Source organism: Neophocaena asiaeorientalis, unplaced genomic scaffold, assembly GCF_003031525.2.
Source record: "Neophocaena asiaeorientalis asiaeorientalis breed wild unplaced genomic scaffold, Neophocaena_asiaeorientalis_V1.1 scaffold291, whole genome shotgun sequence".
NCBI lineage: Eukaryota > Metazoa > Chordata > Mammalia > Artiodactyla > Phocoenidae > Neophocaena > Neophocaena asiaeorientalis.
This window is the reverse complement of record NW_020172735.1, coordinates 1693165-1711872: the sequence shown is the minus strand read 5'-3', so window position 1 is coordinate 1711872 and position 18708 is coordinate 1693165. Positions and strand designations below refer to the sequence as shown.

General features: G+C 38.1%; 1 protein-coding gene across 1 annotated transcript in view; it reads left to right on the top strand.

Moving 5' to 3' along the window:
* Nucleotides 1-18708, top strand: part of WDR64 (WD repeat domain 64) — a 148152-nt gene that overhangs the window by 11237 nt on the left and 118207 nt on the right. The window contains exons 3-4 of the mRNA XM_024740483.1: nucleotides 12231-12333; nucleotides 14836-14939. Of these exons, the coding sequence (XP_024596251.1) occupies nucleotides 12231-12333; nucleotides 14836-14939 (207 nt within the window). The remainder of the gene's footprint in view (nucleotides 1-12230; nucleotides 12334-14835; nucleotides 14940-18708) is intronic.

Sequence of the window (18708 nt, the reverse complement as noted above, 5' to 3'; positions counted from 1 at the left end):
TCAAATTAACTTATAGATTTAATAGAATTCCTCAGGGATTGGCCAAAATAGCAGAGTAGGAAGGTTCTGAGCTTACCTCATTCGATGTGCACACCAAAATTACAACTATTTAAAGAGCAGCTACTGATGTCTTTTGCTGAAGACTAGCAGAAAAAATCTTCTACAACTAAAGATATAAAGAAGAAACAACAAGATGGATAGGAGGAGAGGAGTCATGGGATAGTCAAAACCCATACCCCTGGGCAGGTGACCCAGAAATGGGAGAATAATCATAATTGCAGAGGTTCTCCCCAAGGAGCAAGGGGTCCAAACCCCACAGTGAACACCCCATCCAGGGGTCCTTCACCAGGATGATGAGTCCCCAGAATATTTGCCTTTGAAGGTCAGTGGGGCTTACTTTCAGGAGAGCCAGAGGACTGTGGGAAATAAAGACTCCACTCATAAAGGGCACACATAAAGTCTCACACACTATGGGACCCTGGACAGAAGCAGTAATGTGAAAAGAGCACGGGTCATAACCACTTGCTGATTTTGGAGAGCCTCCCAGAGAGGCAAGTTGCAGCTGGAACTCACTGAGGGGACATACACATGGGCAGCAGACCGTTTTGGGATCTCATACCATAATGAAGACACTAGTGCTAACAAGTGCCATTTTGGAATCCTTCCTCTAGCTTATTAGCAGGACCTGTCCTGTCCACCAGTCGGTTGGCACAAGTCCTGGGATGCCCCAGGCCAAGCAGCTAGCTGGGAAGGGACCCAGCCCCACCCACCAGCAGGTCAGCTGCCATAAGACCCCCTGAGATGTCAGTTGCTCCAGGACTCAGTCCCTCCCACCAGAGGGCCCAAGACATGGTCTCACCCACCAGTTGGATAGCACTCACCCCAGGACCCCTGGGACCCCACAGCCAGCCATCGGACCCAGCCTCACCCACCAGTGGGTGAACACAAACTATGGGAGCCCCAGGCCTCTCAGTCAGAGACCCCAGGACCCAGCTCTGTCAACCAATGGGTCAGCACTAGACCCAGGGCCGAATCTCACCCACCAGTGGGCAGACAACAAGCCTGGGACCCCCTGGGCCACAACCCAACCCACAAGTAGGTGAATACCAACCCCAGGACCACTAAGTCCTTACAGCCAGCCAGACAGGACCCAGCTACCCACCAGCAGCTGGCAGCCTCTACACAAGGCAGGGCCTGACAACCAACTGCACTGGGAACCAGCCACAGTAGACAGCCTGTCACAACAGAATGACCCACGCCACCCACATAGAGGGTACCCCTGGAGCATATACTCTGATGACCAGAGAGGAATGTGCTATTGGTCCTCATAGGATATTTCCTACATAAGTCCACTTCTCCAAAACTGGGAAATATAACCAACCTACAAAATACATAGAAATAAAAACAGAGCAAAATGAGGCAACAGAGGAATATGTTTCAGACAAAGGAACAAAATAAAATCTGAGAAGAACTAAGTGAAGTGGAAATAATATACCCAATAAAAGTTCAAGGTAGGGCTTCCCTGGTGGTGCAGTGGTTGAGAGTCTGCCTGCTGATGCAGGGGATGCAGGTTTGTGCCCCGGTCCGGGAAGATCCCATATGCTGTGGAGTGGCTGAGGCCGTGAGCCATGGCTGCTGAGCCTGCACGTTTAGAGCCTGTGCTCTGCAATGAGAGAGGCCACAACAGTGAGAGGCCCGTGTACCGCAAAAAAAAAAAAAAAAGTTCAAGGTAATGATCACAATGATAATCAAATAACTCGGGAGAACATTGGATGAACAGAGTGAGAAGTTTAACAAAGAGTTAGAAAATACAAAGGACAAAATAGAGATGAAAAACACAACAATTGGAATTAAAAATACACTAAAAGGTATCAACAGTAGAGTAGATGATACAGAGGCATGTTCGGCAAACTGAAAGACAGAGTAGTAGAAATCATTCAAGCTGAAAGGAAAAAAGAAAAAAGAATTTTAAAAAGTGATAACAGTTTAAGAGACTTCTGAGACATCAAGTATACTAATATTTGCATTATTGGGGTCCCAAAAGGAGAAGAGAGAAATGGGCAGAAAACATATGTGAAGACATAATAGGTGAAAACGTTCCTAACCTGGGGAAGGAAACAGACATCCAGGTCTAGGAAGCGTAGAGAGTCCCAAACAGGATCAACCCAAAGAAGACCACACCAAAACACCCTGTAATTAAAATGGCAAAAATTAAAGATTAAGAGAGAATATTAAAAGCAGCAAAGGAAAAGTAACAAGTTACCCACAAGGCCACTCCCAGGAGGCTATCAGCTGACTTTTCAGCAGAAGCTCTGCAGGTCAGAAGGGAATGACACAACATATTTAAAGTGATGAAGGGAAAAACCTACAAACAAGAATACTCTACCCAGCAAGGCTATTATTCAGCTTTGAAGGTGAGAAAAAAGACAAGCAGTAGCTAAAAAATCTCAGCACCACAAAACCAGCTTTACAAGGAATATTAAAGGGACTTCTCTAAGTAGAAAGGAAAGGGCACAACTAGGAATATGAAAATTACAAAAGGAAAAACTCATTGGAAAAGGCAAATATGCAGCAAAAGTACTAGATCAACCACTTATAAAGGTAACAGAAAGGTTAAAAGACAAAAATAGTAAAATCATCTCTATACACAATAAGTAATTAAGTGATACTCAAAACAAAAGTATGTAAAATAGGATGCCAAAAGCAGTAAACTTGGGAGGGGGAGTAAAAATGCAGGGTTGTTAAAATGTGTTCAAACTTAAGAGATCAATAACTTAAAATAATAACATATCTGTCTAGCTATCTGGATATATAGATTGCTACATATAAATCTCGTATGGTTTGGCTAACCACAAACCAAAAATCTATAATTGATACATGCACAAAAAAGATAAAGTAATTCAAAGATAATGTTAAAGAAGTCATCAAATCACAAGAGATCAAAAAAAAAAGGAACGGAACCAAAACCCCTACAAAACAACCCCCAAACAATGAACAAAATGGCAATAAGTACATATCTATCAATAATTACTTTAAATATAAGTATTTATATTTATAAAGTATAAAATGTAAAAAAATAAGTGTATATTATATTTATTTATAAATACTCCAATCAAAAGATATAGAATTGATACAGGACCAAAATATATGCTGCTTACAAGGGACTCACTTCATATCTAAAGATACAAACAGACTGGAAGTGAGGGGATGGAAAAAGATATTCCATGCAAATGAAATGAAAAGAAAGCCAGTACAGCAATACTTAGACAAAACAGACTTTAAAACAAAACTGTAACAAGAGACAAAAAAGGTCATTACATAATGATCAAGGGATAAATACAAGAAGTTATAGCACTTGTAAATATATACATACCCAACATAGGAGCACCTAAATACATAAAGCAAAGATTAACAGACATAAAGGGAGAAATTGACAGTAACACGATAATAGTAGGAGACTTTTAACACCCCACTTACAAGAATGGACAGATCATCCAGACAGAAAGTCAGTAAGGAAACATTGGTCTTAAATGACACATTAAACCAGATAAACTTAATAGGTCTATATATAACATTCCATACAAAGGCAGCAGAATACACATTCTTTTTTTAAATTTTTGCAACTTTTAATTTTATTTTATTTTTTAAATTGAAGTATAGTTGATTTATAATGTTTCAGGTGTACAGCAAAGTGATTCCCACACACACACACACACACACACACACACATATATATATATATTCTCTCAGATTCTTTTCCATTATAGGTTATTACAAGATATTGAATATAGTTCCCTGTGCTATACAGTAGGTCCTCATTGCTTATCTATTTTATATAAGAATACACATTCTTTTCAAGTGTACATGGAACATTCTCCAGGACAGAGAAGGACAAATACTGTAATTTTTCACTATGTGGACTTAAAAAACTCAACAAATGAACAAATATAAATAGAAACAGAATCATAGATACAGAGAAAAAACATGTGGTTTCCAGAGGGGAGGCCTGTGGGGGGAGGTAAGAAATAGGTGAGGGAGATGAAGAGATACAAACTTCCAGTTATGAAATAAGTGAGCCACAGGTATGAATTATACAGTGTGGGGAATATAGTCATAACTATATAATATCTTTGTATGGTGGCAGATGACAAATAGATTATCACGGTTATTGTTTTGAAATGTGTAGAAACACTGAATTTCTATGTTGTGTACCAGGAACTAACATAGTGTTGTAGGTCATTTATACTTCAAAAACAAACAAAGGATATCAGATTTGTGTTTACTGAGGTGCGGGGTGGGAGTAGGGAGAATTGGCTGAAAGTGGTCAAAATATACAAACTTCCAGTTATAAGATGAATGAGTATTAGGGATGTAATGTACAACACGATAAATATAATTAACACTGCTGTAGGTTACATATGAAAGTTGTTAAGAGAGTAAACCCTAAGAGTTCTCGTCACAAGGAAAAATATTTTTTCTACTTTAATTTTATATCCATGAGATGATGGATGCTCACTAAATGTATTTAGGTCATAATTCCATGATGCATGTAAGTCAAATCATTATGCTGCACACCTTAAACTTATACAGTGCTGTATGTCAATTATATCTCTAAAACTGGAAGACAAAAATTAATAGAATTACAATAAAACTGATTTTTGGAATTAATACAGCTAAACTAATACATAGCCCAGCACACCAGTAATTGAATTTCAATACAACCTTGTATTTTTGATAATTCTTATAAATATTTTAGGTTGCTTATGTTAATTGAAAAACTAACAAACTTCTGGTGAGCAATTACAAAGCCTTGGACACCTGTAGATGAGCATGAAGATTCTACTGTGGAGTATGTTTCTGAAGTATGTTCTTTTTTGCAAGAAATGAAAAGTAAAAGTATGTCTTTTACTTAGATCTGTACTTGATTATGACATCGAAAGAGAAAATATGAAAGCAAAATATATATGAAAACATCTAAATTAGGTCATGATAGACATGAAAAGGGGTTACTGGGGTACAAGTTTCATATGTCAAAGAGAATGAATTCTGATTGCTGAGCTTATGAGGGGTCTTTTTCTTTCTCTCTTCTTTCTTTCCCCCTTCCTTTTTTCCTCCCTCCCTCCTTCCCTCCCTCCCTCCCTTCCTTCCTTCCTTCCTTCCGTGGTTTGTGTGCTTGAATTTCAAATGCAATAGTTTCAGACCACTAAGAATGCAAAAATGAGTGTATAACAAATAATTCATGTCAATATCAATAATTTATGCCTTTCAGGAAGTTACATAAGTCTGTTTATATTATATTACACACTTAGATTCAGGAAATCAATGCTCTAAAAATGTCCCATAATGACAACAAATGAGACACAGTATAGTTCATTTTTACATGGAATTCTACATCAGCTGAGAATTTGGCCTCTGTGTATTTTGTAGGGATATCTGTTCTGAGGAAAGATAATTATGTTACAAATTTTTGTTGTTATTGTAAATAAATAAACCACTTTCTTGTTCTTGCAGAAAAACAAAACAAAACAACCCCAAAAAACAAAAACAACAACAACAAAAACTAAATTCAGACTTTTCATGGTGTAGATGAGGAAATTGAGCCTCAGTGTCTCCCTCATCCATTCCTTCTTTTTCTTCTTCTCTTTCCCTTTTCAGCTAGAACATCGTGATCATCTTACTTTTTTTCCCAAAACCTCCCATGCATGTTCTCATTTAATCTTCACAACAGCCCCATGATGTAGATTATGGAGGATAATATTATTGCAATAATAAAGAGGAAGAAAATGAAGCACAGAAAGGTTAACTGACTTGTCTAAAGCCACACAAAAAAATTGGCTTTGGTCTTGGAGTTGAGATTTTCTCCCTCTCTATATAGCAATTTCAAATTACATTATCCTGTTACATCCCTTGGGTTCCTACAAATTATATGCAAGTTTTAGAAAAATTTTTGACCAACCTCTGGCACACTGTATGTATATGAAGAATAACTTTGAAAAAATGGTGCAGGAAGTTTTTTATTTTTCTGTCATTTTCCTCACAAACTATCTGTGCCAGTGCTCCTAAGAGGCATTTCTATTTCAAGCCATGTGACTTAGCCTTTCTGGGTTTCAGATCTGTCATCCGTAAAATGGAAATTCAATGCTGGAAGACTAATTTCATTTCAGTATGAAATGAAATTAGTCTTTTTTATCAGACAGTCAGTCTTATCAGGTAGTACAAACCAGGTTTATTCTTTTGAAGTCTGGCACAAACATACAAACCTGATTGGATATAAATCTCTTTGTTGTAGCAATGGCACAAAAAGGTATACCTTCTTTTCCTAGGTTTTAGATGCAAATGTACTTTAAAAAATTGATACTTATAGAATAATGAAACCTTAGAACTCAACTATCATCTGGACCTGCCCCTTTAATTTATAGTGAGAGCAATTAGATGTAAAGAGATCTAAAGAAATATGATTGTCTTAAATTTATAAAGCCAGTCAGTAGAAGATTCTGGTATTGATACAATCTTCTTTTCCTACAATAGTGTGTTAGTCTAAATTTCCAGTGAGCAATTCGTAAACACGTTCCTTCCAGGAGCACACCCAGTTAATTCAAAGAAGAGCCATAAAGCACCATCTGGGATGCCTATAACTGTGTTCCCCCAAAGTGAATTTAAAATGAACTACTATAAATCTAAAACTATTTGCTGACTTCAAAATTGTGAAAAGAATGCTCCAGGATAGGTTAAAAAATGAGTTGCCTACTGATTTTTATTTTCCTCTGCTTTTTATTTTCTCCAAACATTCTACATTGAACTTGTGTTCCTTATGTAATCCTAAAAAAAAAAAAAAAGTGTAGTTAAAAAGATGGATTACTTAATGCATGGAGCAAGCCCTTGAAATAACACAGTTAAAAGAAAATTAATACTCTAAAGCATCATTAATAGTCATAAAATACTCTAAGCATGTCACAATTATTAGACTGAAATTTAAACTACTGAAAGAGAAATTTGAGATCCATGAGGCTATAGCCCATCACAAGAAAGGAGATATTTTCTCCTCTTTAAAAACATTATTTGAAACATTTCCTTTCAAAATGTAATAACTTTAGCTGTCTCTTCAGAAGGAGTTTATCTGGTATAATGTCTCTTAAATTTTTCCTCAATTAATTTTAGTAATTTGATGTTTTTAGTGTTCTTTGGAAATTGGTTATGGTAAGCATTGTAGTATTGTGTTACTATAAGCTTAAAAATAGCAAAATATATGATTTCCATAAGAGCAGATGTTGTACAGGATGGCACCTATCATAGATGTGACTGTAAACCACATGTATGACAGATTGCATGGCTGATGTGCCATCTGGGAAGGCAGCAAAGGTGCCCAGTGGACAGCTTTGAACTTGCAAAGAGGACATTAACGTGGAAATATTAATTCCCTTTGTCATTTCATATTATTATCTGAAAATTCTCTCACACTATTATCTGAGGTTAAATTGGCTGCTAATGTTGGTCTTTTTGCTGTATTTTGCACAAATAACTTACTGTACTGAAATGCATTTATAAAAGGAGGATGTGATAGGCAGAATGCTAAAAAGGTGTCCCCCACCCCAGCTACCTGCCCCAAGATTCCTGTCCCCTGGTTATCCAATCAAATATCAAAGTAATTTAGGTACTGCTGTGAAGGGACTTTGCAGATGCAATTAAGATGACTAATTAATTACCTTAAGATAGGGAGATTGTCCTGGATTATCTGGGCGGGCCCAATGTAATCACATAAGTCCTTAAAAAGAGAAGAAGGCAGAAGAAGATTCTAAATGTGGAGAATTTAAGTACCATTGCTTGTGCTGAGATGCAGGGGCCCATGTAGTAGGACTGAAGAGAGGCCTCTAAAAGGTAAGGGCAGCCCCACCTGACAACCAGCAAGGAAATGAGTACCTCGGGCCAAGCACCTGAATGAGCTTAGAAGCAGACTCTATCCCAAGTCTTCAGTAAAGAATGCGTCTCTATTGACATCTTGATTTTGCCATGTGAGACCCATGTTGGACTTCTAACCCGTGGAACTATGAGCTAATACATGAGTGTTGTTTTAACACACTTTGTTTGTGGTAATTTGCTTCCACAGCAATAGGAAACTAATACAGAGGGGAGACTGTCAAAGATCAGAAAGAGTGTGTCTGTTGTTACAACCAGCAAAAAGCAAACTTAACAGCAATGGAAGGAGGTTGCAATATTGGGAGTAGGAAGCTGGAGAAGAGGAAAGCAAGAAAAGGACTAAGGACTATGATCTATAATTATAATTACCTTTGGAAGGTTTGCTGTATTTTTCTTTTTAGAAGATGTTGGGGGTAGGAGTTTATTAATTAATTAATTTATTTTTGCTGTGTTGGGTCTTTGTTTCTGTGCGAGGGCTTTCTCTAGTTGTGGCAAGTGGGGGCCACTCTTCATCGCGGTGCGCAGGCCTCTCACTATCGTGGCCTCTCTTGTTGTGGAGCACAGCCTCCAGACGCGCAGGCTCAGTAGTTGTGGCTCACGGGCCTAGTTGCTCCGCGGCACGTGGGATCCTCCCAGACCAGGGCTCGAACACGTGTTCCCTGCATTAGCAGGCAGATTCTCAACCACTTTGCCACCAGGGAAGCCCCTGTATTTTTGTTTTTAAGATGAGGGAGATTCCAACATGCTGAAAGGAAGGCGGTAGAAAGAGAGAGATAGAAGATACTGAGGGAAAAAAAGAGCCAATCTCTGAAGATGAAAGGGGATGAGTTGCAAAGAATACATGGAGAGATGAGTCTAGGAAAGGAGAAACACATCTTCCTTTAAAAGGGAGAAGAGAAGAAAGAATGAATCCAAAACCAGGTTAATTTTTGAATAGGGTGGCAGGAAATGCTAAGAAAGTTCTTGTCTGGAGACTTCTACTATCATCTGAAGTAGGAAATGAGGCCAGCTGCAAAGAGTAACAAGGAGCACATGTTTGATAAGACTGGAGAAGGTTTTACGTTGCTTTTGTGGACAATGTAATACAAGATCGCCCAGAGAAGCGTGGGATGATGGCTGGGCGGCACTGAAGCCCCGGGAAGCTGGAGCTCGTGAATGATTCATGGCCCCACCCATAGGGCTGGGAGACTTTTTCTGTGGCTGATCAGCCACAGTAATTGGGGTGCAAGGAGCACAAGCAGTTGGCTTCCTTGCACCCAACTAGGAGTTGGGTTTCCTGCCAGGCCAATGCAGTGGTAGAAAAGGATGGAGGATTGTGGAAATGTGGAATTGAAGTGACAGACCACAGATTCTAAACTGAGTAAGAAAGGAAATGAAGGGCTTCCCTGGTGGCGCAGTGGTTGAGAGTCTGCCTGCTAATGCAGGGGACATGGGTTCGAACCCTGGTCTGGGAGAATCCCACGTGCCACGGAGCAACTAGGCCTGTGAGCCACAACTACTGAGCTTACGCATCTGGAGCCTGTGCTCCGCAACAAGAGAGGCTGCAATAGTGAGAGGCTCACGCACCGCGATGAAGAGTGGCCCCCGCTTGCCACAACTAGAGAAAGCCCTCGCACAGAAACGAAGACCCAACACAGCAAAAATAAATAAATTAATTAATAAACTCCTACCCCCAACATCTTCTTTAAAAAAAAAAAGGAAGGAAGTGAAGGCTGCAGGGACCTGATAAATGAGGAAGGGCAAGAGGCTGAATTTCCCTCTTAGTTCTGACTGGCTGAGAAGTCATATAAATCTTTCCCAGTGAGGTTCCACACACATCAATTTACTGCAGTACCCATCTGACTCGTCTTTTTCTTTTAGAAGAAACGTTTCCATTCCCAAGTGGACTGACAGTTTTAAAGTACTATCTCCAGAGAGAGCCTAATTTTCTCATTAATGGTTATGGTCTTGATATAATTTATGATATTTTTCCTCTCTTCCATGAGACCTTCTTAATCTAGGCTTTCTAATGATAATTATAGCTAATATTTTAAAAACAATTATTATATTCCAGACACAGTGCGAAATGCTCTACACACGTTACATCATTTAACCACCATTAAAAAAAGCCCTCAGAAGTTTGACCTTTTATTCTGCTGATGAGAAAACTGAGACTTAAGGAGCTAAATGTATTTATCCAAGTTCTAAGTACCAGTCAGTTGGAGAGCCTGAACTCAAACACTGAACTGTCTGACTCCACAGTGCATGCTCTTGTCATTAAGCCATATTGTGGGTTCAAATGATACAGAATATCAGGGAACTATATTCAATATTCTGTGATAAACCAGAATGGAAAAGAATATGAAAAAGAATATATATGTATAACTGAGTCATTTTGCTGTACAGCAGAAATTAACACAACATTGTAAATCAACTATACTTCAATAACATTTTTTTTTTAAATGATACAGAACGTTGGAGAGGGGGAAATTTTCCCCTCTAACCTCTTGAGTTCTTGTGACTGGATTAACAATAAAATTGACACAAGACGGATTAACATGAGAAAAAGAAATTTTAATTTATGCACAGGGATGTCCCACAGAAATAGGATCTAAGAAGTGGCCAAAGCAGGCAGTTTTTTGTACTTTTTAGACAAAGAAACAATAAATTTGTGAGGAATTGAGAGGACAAAGAAATTTAGGTGTGGGGTGCCCATTAGTAAAGAATATAACAGAGTTTGGGCTTGGGGTAGTAAATTAAAGAAATAACAAGGTTTGTTTATATAGGCTTCTCCCTTCCAGGCACAAATTCTCTCTCTTTGTCAATAAGGGTGTCCCTTCTACCTCTGGATGCAGGCTGGTACATCCTTTCATGTGAAAGTGAAAGGGAGTGTACCTTTCACACAAAAACTTTATTTCCTGTTTTCAGGGAGACAGGAGGATCAGAGTGTCCCTCTTGTGTTGGCTGTTTCTTAAGTAACTTTAATTCATAATAATCGATATGCCATTGGCACACATTTTGGGTTGGCCTACTCTGGGCCCCAACAAGGGCTAAGTTGCCGATCAATGTATGTCTGTTAACTGGGTAATGCATCAATGAGTGATGGCAGGAAGTTGCAGGGACAAAAGATTCCTGTCCGCTCCAACAGAGATCTAGTGAAAGCTCTCTGCTTTCTCTTTTCTCAGTCCTTCAGAGGTAATTAGATACTAAATGCAGAGGTTCTGTACTCATGGAAAATTAGTGGCAATTTCTGAGAAGATAATAAATTACTTAAGCTTTTAATTGAATACTGCTTTTGCTGGTGGGAAGAAAACTGGAAAATACAAGAGAGTCTTTGATAATCTTCATCTTCCCAAAGAATGAAATCTAATTGTAGGAAATTATTAAGGCAGCTGGTTTATGTTGTTAGGTTTGAATGGGGGAGAATGTAAAGGAGGAAGTAGTAACATTTGTAAACCAACTGATGAAAGGACATGTTAATACATAATGCTAAGCCATCATCTAGCATCAAAATAGACAAATGTTATTAAAACAAACTGATATATAGTTGGTTTTGATTTATTTTCAATTGACTCATTTAGTCACTAGGTCCTTTATATGGAAAGTGTGGTCCCTCATGGGGAGCTTCTTAGAAATGCACACTCCCAGGCCTGAGTCATAACTGCACTTTAGTAGGATCCCAGTGGTTTGCATGCACACTTGAATTTCAGAAGCTCATTCTGTTTATTCACTACCAAGCACCAACTAGTCTCAAGTTTATAAGAAATACAGTGTGTCATTAACTTCTAAGGACTTTATTTCTGCTTATTCATAGACAACTGAAAAACAGCTATCTTATTTTTCAAATTCCTTGGAATTACATTATCTGACAATTTATTCACAAATAAAATGCACTTTTTTACTTCAAGATAAATCCATAAATCTTCCTGGACAAGATTTTTCGAAAATGAGTAGGAATGGTTATTTGAGAGTGGCCAAATCCATTGTCAGGATTTTCAGCTGAGACCCTGTCTGATGGAGGCTGATTTGATTTCCAAACAAGTGCCACCTCCTAATTGAACTGTCAGTCTGAGCAAGGATACCAGCCCAGTACGTCAGTTTATCTATTGGAAAGAAAAATCAATGACTGCTCAAAAATCATGCACCAGCAGCATGTGGTATGTTGAATACGTTAAACTGCCTTCTGATATTTATATCAGAACCCCTTGATACTTATAAATCAAGCTGTTGATTGTTAGTCCAAATTAAGTCTTCAAATTCAACCAACATTAAATCTCTTACTTTACAGCCATTTCTGAGATATTGTGCATGTTTATATGTGTTGTTTGGGATTTTAGATCTTTGGATACTTCTCCTCTGAAGAAGATTCTCTTACTTCGCAAATGGATGAAGAAAATTTGGTTTTCCTCGTTTCTAGAAAACAACGAGTTGTAATTTCAGGTGATAATTTAAATTTCCCTAACAGATTAATGTGGGTTTTAATATTTTCTCAAAAATAAATATTGGGACTATAACATTTCCATTAAACCAGTTTTCATCTTATTTACTTGATCAATACTCTGTAACAAGAAAGGGGAGTGACATTTTCGAATGCAATATCAGAAGAAACTTGCAGTTGAGTTGGAAATATCATTGCTCTGAAGGACACTAAGTAAGGTATGTTAGGGAGGGAAATTCCCATTTTCCTGAAGAGGTTCAGATCTTAAGTTAAAGCTCTCTACAATGTCACCTCAATAATGCATGCTTTGGTACCAAATGGATCATATTTTTTAAAATAAATATTCTTAAAATTGAATTTTCAAGTTTTCACTTATTAGAACTCTTTCCCACGTTCTCACCCTTAATTATCTTATGGAGGTTTAACGCTACACCTCTAAAACTGTAAATTTGGGCCAATCACAGAAGAGTGTTACCTCAGGTTAAGAGGTCTCCAGTTTACATATGTCATTTGTTTTAAAATTTGAAACTGGACCCCAGGAACTCATTTCCCTCTCCACTATTGACAGCTTGGGTTTTCTTTCCTTTCTTCCCTACAGGGAGGAAGAAGTCCAAGGTGAGGAAAGGCAAACCCTGGAATCTTCCCCGTCCTCCAGCATTTCATAGCAAATTCTGAGATGAAGGGCATAGTCTAGGTCAAATCTGGTGTTCCTTAAAAGAAAAAAAAAAAAACCCCAGTCCTTTGTGAGCAAAACCCACCCTTGTTTTTGACCCTTCCTTAGCCCAACCATAGGCCTCACCAGAGCCTAACCTCTGGGCCCCTCCATGGGAACTATCATCAAAGAACAGAAGCAAGGGAGTTATCCCTGCTTCTGTCATCACTGAGTGAACAGTGGCCAGTGAGTAAGGGAGACTTGTTGCTGGCATCCTAAATTAGAACTTTGAAAGCATCTTTATAGATAGCAGTTGGGTTCTGTAACTTGTTTATTCACTCAGCAAATAATTGTTAAGGTCTACTTTGTGGGCCAAGTAACTTTCTAAGTGCTGGGGACACAGCAATGAACAAACAATCATAAATCCCTGACGTCACGGAGTCTACATTCTAAAGGGGAGAGACAGACAATAAAAAAATCAAACAAGTAAATTAAGTGTTACAGAAAAAATAATAAAATAGGCAGGCTGTGGAGAAAAATAAAACAGGAGTGTGGGAAGAAGCTGGTTTGGAGAGATTTTAAATAGGATAGTTGAGGAAAACCTGAAGGAGTTATGAGAGCGAACCACACACTTCATGCTGGAGTGTAGTGGTAGGGGGACAGTAGTAGAAGATGAGGTTAGAGAGGCAACAGTGGCATGGGCACAGATGTCCAAGGACTTGTGGACATGCCAAAGACTTCTGAGTGAGACAGAAAGCTGTGAGAAGACTGCAGAGAGGAGAGAGGCCTGGCCTGAGTTACCCTTCAAAAGTTCTGGTTTCTGTGATAAAAGTGGTCTATAGTGTGGAAGGAGTTGAAGCAAAGAGAATGATGGTGGCTTGGAATAAAATAATATTCTGTGCCTGTTTTTTCATTATTGACCCCTCCAAGGAATCTTTTGGACCTTTTTTTCTAATCTCATCCCAAATCCCCTCTCAACCTCCTTCCCCCTGACCCCCAGACATTTTAATACCTCAGATATACTGTGTATCAGTCTATGTACTGTATGTATATCTGAGCTTTTGACACAGAGAGTAAAACTCATTCACACACCACCGCCACCGCCACCCCCTGCCCAAGAACCAATTTGTACCCCTTTGGGAGCAATAATTTCTCTGTTGAGAATGCATGAATTAGGGGGATAATACTGGAGTATGAGATTTGTCCACTTGCTTTTCCTCTCTAAGAGTTTACAATTATAAAAACTTGATTTAAATCATCCTGGGAAGAGGCCCAGTATATGTGGCTTTATCATTCAGCACATAGGCAAAAAAACTTGAAAGTGTTTTTTTCAAAATGCATAAAGTAAAAAAAAAAAAAGAAAAAAAAAAAAAAAAAAAAAAAAAAAAAAAGCCTTAATAGCAGTATTAAAGTAGTTTCATTCTTTTGTACTGGAAAGCCTGAGATAGTATTAGGTTTTTATTCTGTGTAAATCACATGGTGATAGTTCAAAGAAAGAGCTCCTGAGATGTGAAGATCTTAAAATAGAAATGATTCTAAAAGACATTTGGAAAACTCATTCTCTGAAATGTACACATGGGGGTGGAATGGGGTATGATCTTACATTTTCTCTGGGAATTCATGCACCGTGTTTAGTTGGAAAACACTATAACGTCAGATTACTATCTCTAAGAATAATTAAAAAGCAATAGTTGCTCATTTTTTGGTTTTATTCCACTTTAATTTTTAAGTAACTAAAGCCTTTCTAGCAAAAAGTTGGTTGTTTCCTTTTTCTTATTTTTAAATAAAACTAACAAGTGACTTTTAGGATCTTTACTGCTAGGAGTTGAAATGAGTGTTGTGCCATCAACAGGTAGTAGAAGACGGGATGTGATTAAGTGCATTGTCAAGATTCCTCAGTTGGATTTACTAATAACAGCTTCTCAGAAAGGATTGATAACAGTCTTTAATAGCCAGGTAATTTGAAAGCTTGGATTCCTTCCTCCCTCCTTTCTTCCTTCCTTCCTCTCTTTTGTTTTGTCTATGCATTATGCCTATGTATCAGATGCGGCAGAAACCATAGCCATATTTCAGAGTTATTCCAAAAAAAAAACCAAGTATTACTAAAACGAGGAGCTCGCTGAACCCCACAGCAGTTTTTGAGATTTTGGTAACTGCATTCGGCATTGTTCCTTGGGGTGTCATATTGAACCATGCGGCATCAGCATAATTAAGGATGATCCTGGATAATTTCTCAGATAACATCATAAACACTCACAAGCCAAGTGATTTTGTCATAATACTACCAAGTAATAAAAGGTCCCAACAAGAACCTTGTACTTGAAGTTAAAAACAAGGCTCAAATTCTAGCTCCTCTATTTTAACAGCCTAGATGTTAAGTAGGGAACTTAATGAGCCAACTTGTATCTTTTCACGTCTCTTTTTTTCATATCTGTAAAATGAAGACAATAGGATCAGTCTCCTCTCCCTCAGAGGATTGTAGTGAATTTCAAATGAGATAATGAATGTTGGAAACATTTTAAGGCATTGCTATTAATGTCATTTCTTTCTAAATTTATGTTTTGGACTTCTATTTTCAAAATATGAGAGATTTTCATGGAATGTATGATGATATCATCTATATCATATTTCACCATGAAAATAAATGTTTGGTGTTAAATGTCAAAAAATTGGTCCAATTATTAGTTTATTTCCAAGTAGAGGCAAGCTTTATACAAATAAAATATATTTAAAATAATCATCACATGATTAAAATTTCAACAATAATTTTCACCTTTCAGTGATTTCCATCATAGGCAGCCAGATCGTGTCAGAGAGGGCGGCCTGCACCCAGAGGTGCAGCAGGAGATTCTGAGTACGGGCTTTGCCTCCACACCGCCAGCTGTGCATGTTACTTTTTATATCCAGGCCCCAGTTCGTCCTCATCCAAACCAGAGAATATCCCTCCCTACATAGTTGTGCTGTTTACATGCGTTAATCAACATAAAGCACTTAACATCATTGTAAGCACTTAGTAAATGTTGGCAATTACAATTATGAACAAATAATGTGAAAATAAAAATGGATTTGCCTCATTGAAGTGTGAAAACCTTCCTTGATCACTCTTTTCTCGATGCATTAATTCCCTTCTCATTTTTTACCTTTATTTCCTCAAAAATAGAACTAACATGGTATCTAAAGAAAAACAAGTGAGGAGGAAAATTATGATCTTCATAATGAAATAGTTCAGGATTATGTGAAATAAGTGAGAGGGCGTTATCATATTTCCAGATATGTCTCTCTCTCTCTCCCTCTCTCTCCCCCTCACACTCACACACACACTCACTCACACATGCTTATAGGCGCACCCATGTGTACTCACGAACATGCAGATGCTCACCACCTGTTTCTATTTAAAGATTTGGTACTCCAGGAATAAATAGTGTTTTGAATGCTGCATGCCTTAACAATAGGATGGTACGTTCTGTGAGAAAAGTAATTTGGCAGGGTAGGTCACAGGAATAATTTATTAAAAGATAGCCGTTAATAATGCAAAATATCTTACACCCACAGTTCAGGCTCTATCTGAGGTAGAATAAATACATTTAAGGATTTTCATGGTGCTCGCTGGAGGGCTTGGTGATGTAGACTGTAAATGTCATTAATGAAAGTTCCTACAAAAAGGCTAGATTTAGAAAATTCAGAAGATATATAAGGATTATAAAAATTTTAGAGCAGATTAGAGAATTTTAAACAAGTGACTTCCACTCAAGATAGAGATAGAGAAATAGAAGAGGAATTTCTTTGAGCCCTTTTTTTTTTCCATCTAGAAAAAAGTCCCGGTTGCAAAAGCATTTTTGAACTCTTCAGATGAAAGACAGTCTGTGATGACCAGAACTAACAGTTTTAGTAATCTCGATTTACTTTTTCTCCTTTTCACATGAGCCATCCTTCTGGGCAGCCATTTTCTAGACTTTCCCCAAGACCATTAGAGCACGCAAAAGAAACTAGGTCATTAATATATTTCAGACACTAACCTTTACCTTGGGAGCATTTAACAAGCTTTAAGGGTATAAGAGGCTGCTCAAGTAATACATACTAGTTCTGCTTGGATAAATCTATGATTCTCAGCCAGCATAGTACTTAGGATATGATATTCATTCAATACATATTTATTGAATAAAAGAGAAAGCCCATTGGATAGAATGTTCTTAAATCTCAGTAACTTGAGAGATAACTCAAATGAAAAGTTTTTTTTTCTGTATCAATCTATATTCATATTGACCTGTTTACCGTTCTTGCCATTGCTGTTAGTATTATTTTGCAGTCCCAATTTTTGGTATCAAAGGTTGCTCTGAATAGCTAAAGAATGTGAGGCAGTTTGCAAATAGAAGGAACAAATAACTAATAAAGTTTAAGCCTAAGAGCATAGTGACCAGGCTTAAAGACAAGCCACAGAAACATAAACTTGCCCAAAGCAAACAGTGCATTATTTTACAGAGCTAGATTACAGCTAGATTTTTCAGAGGCAGAAGGAACAAGGAGACTAACAGAAGGTAGAAATGACAAGTGAGGTTAACCAAAGAGGTACCGTGTTGCTTTAGAGCCAGCATTTTCATCTTTAATTGTAGTGCCAGCTGGGGATCATTATTCTCTTCCTTTTTCTTATAGATGAGAGTTCAGACCAGCACCAATGTTACAGTAAGTGCTTTAAAAAATTCCTAATTAAGTTAAACTGACTGATGATGGTTCCTCCATAACTAATCAAAATCTCAATGAAGAGCCTGAATACACTCTGAGAATAAGAGGTTTTCATAGACTGTAGCTTTATCTTTATTGACTAGGATCCAAACTAAACCTTGAGCAACAGCAAAGAGGACACAGACCTTGCTTTCTGAGTTAATCTGATTGTAGAGCATTGTTTGGAAACTGACTACTCCTTGGAAGCTTCAACTTAAAATCTTCGCCTGTTTTTCTAAGTGCTCACTATTGAGGAAAGTGAAAGACAGACAAAACCCATGTTGTGAGAACAAGGAAATAGCCAGTGAAAATTATTTGAAAACATTTTATTCTAAACTTGAAAACAGCATAAAAAACTTGAGTGCAATATTGTAATTTATTTAATCCATATTGCTAACTGGAACAGTAATCTTGTGGCAGATATTGTAAAGCTATGGTGAATTGCTCTCAGAATCCCACTGTGGCTGTATGATAGATGGAGAATGATTGACTTTCACCCTGCTTGTATGCACTGAAATGCACTGAGGGTGCCATGCAGAGGAGCCTCCATTTCTGAAACTTTCTTAAAATTCCTAATGGGTTTTACAGAAGGTTCAAGGGCATGCCTGAAACACAGGCAGCAGTTTCTGGTACAGAAGACACTCACAAGTGGGAGCCATTGTTCTCGTAAAGTAGTGTGTTGTCAGAGATATTATGAATCCTAGCCACGCCAATCTGGTGACTTTAGGAAAGCACAAGGCAGACTCACTGACCTCAACTTGATCACTGACCAGATGACCACCAAGGTCTTTTCCAGCTAAAAAATTTAAGCATGAGGACAGGGCCAGAAAACTCACTTAATCGGTGCCCTAAATCTAGTCCCACTGAGTTCCTGTGCAGAAGTGTTCTCATGTAAAAGAACAGTGCATAAAGATGACTGCTTGGTCAGTGGCTGTGTGCTTCCAGGGAGCTGTGCCAGGCTCTAGCTGTGTCATTCTCCAGATGATGGTTCTGAGAAACTCAGGCT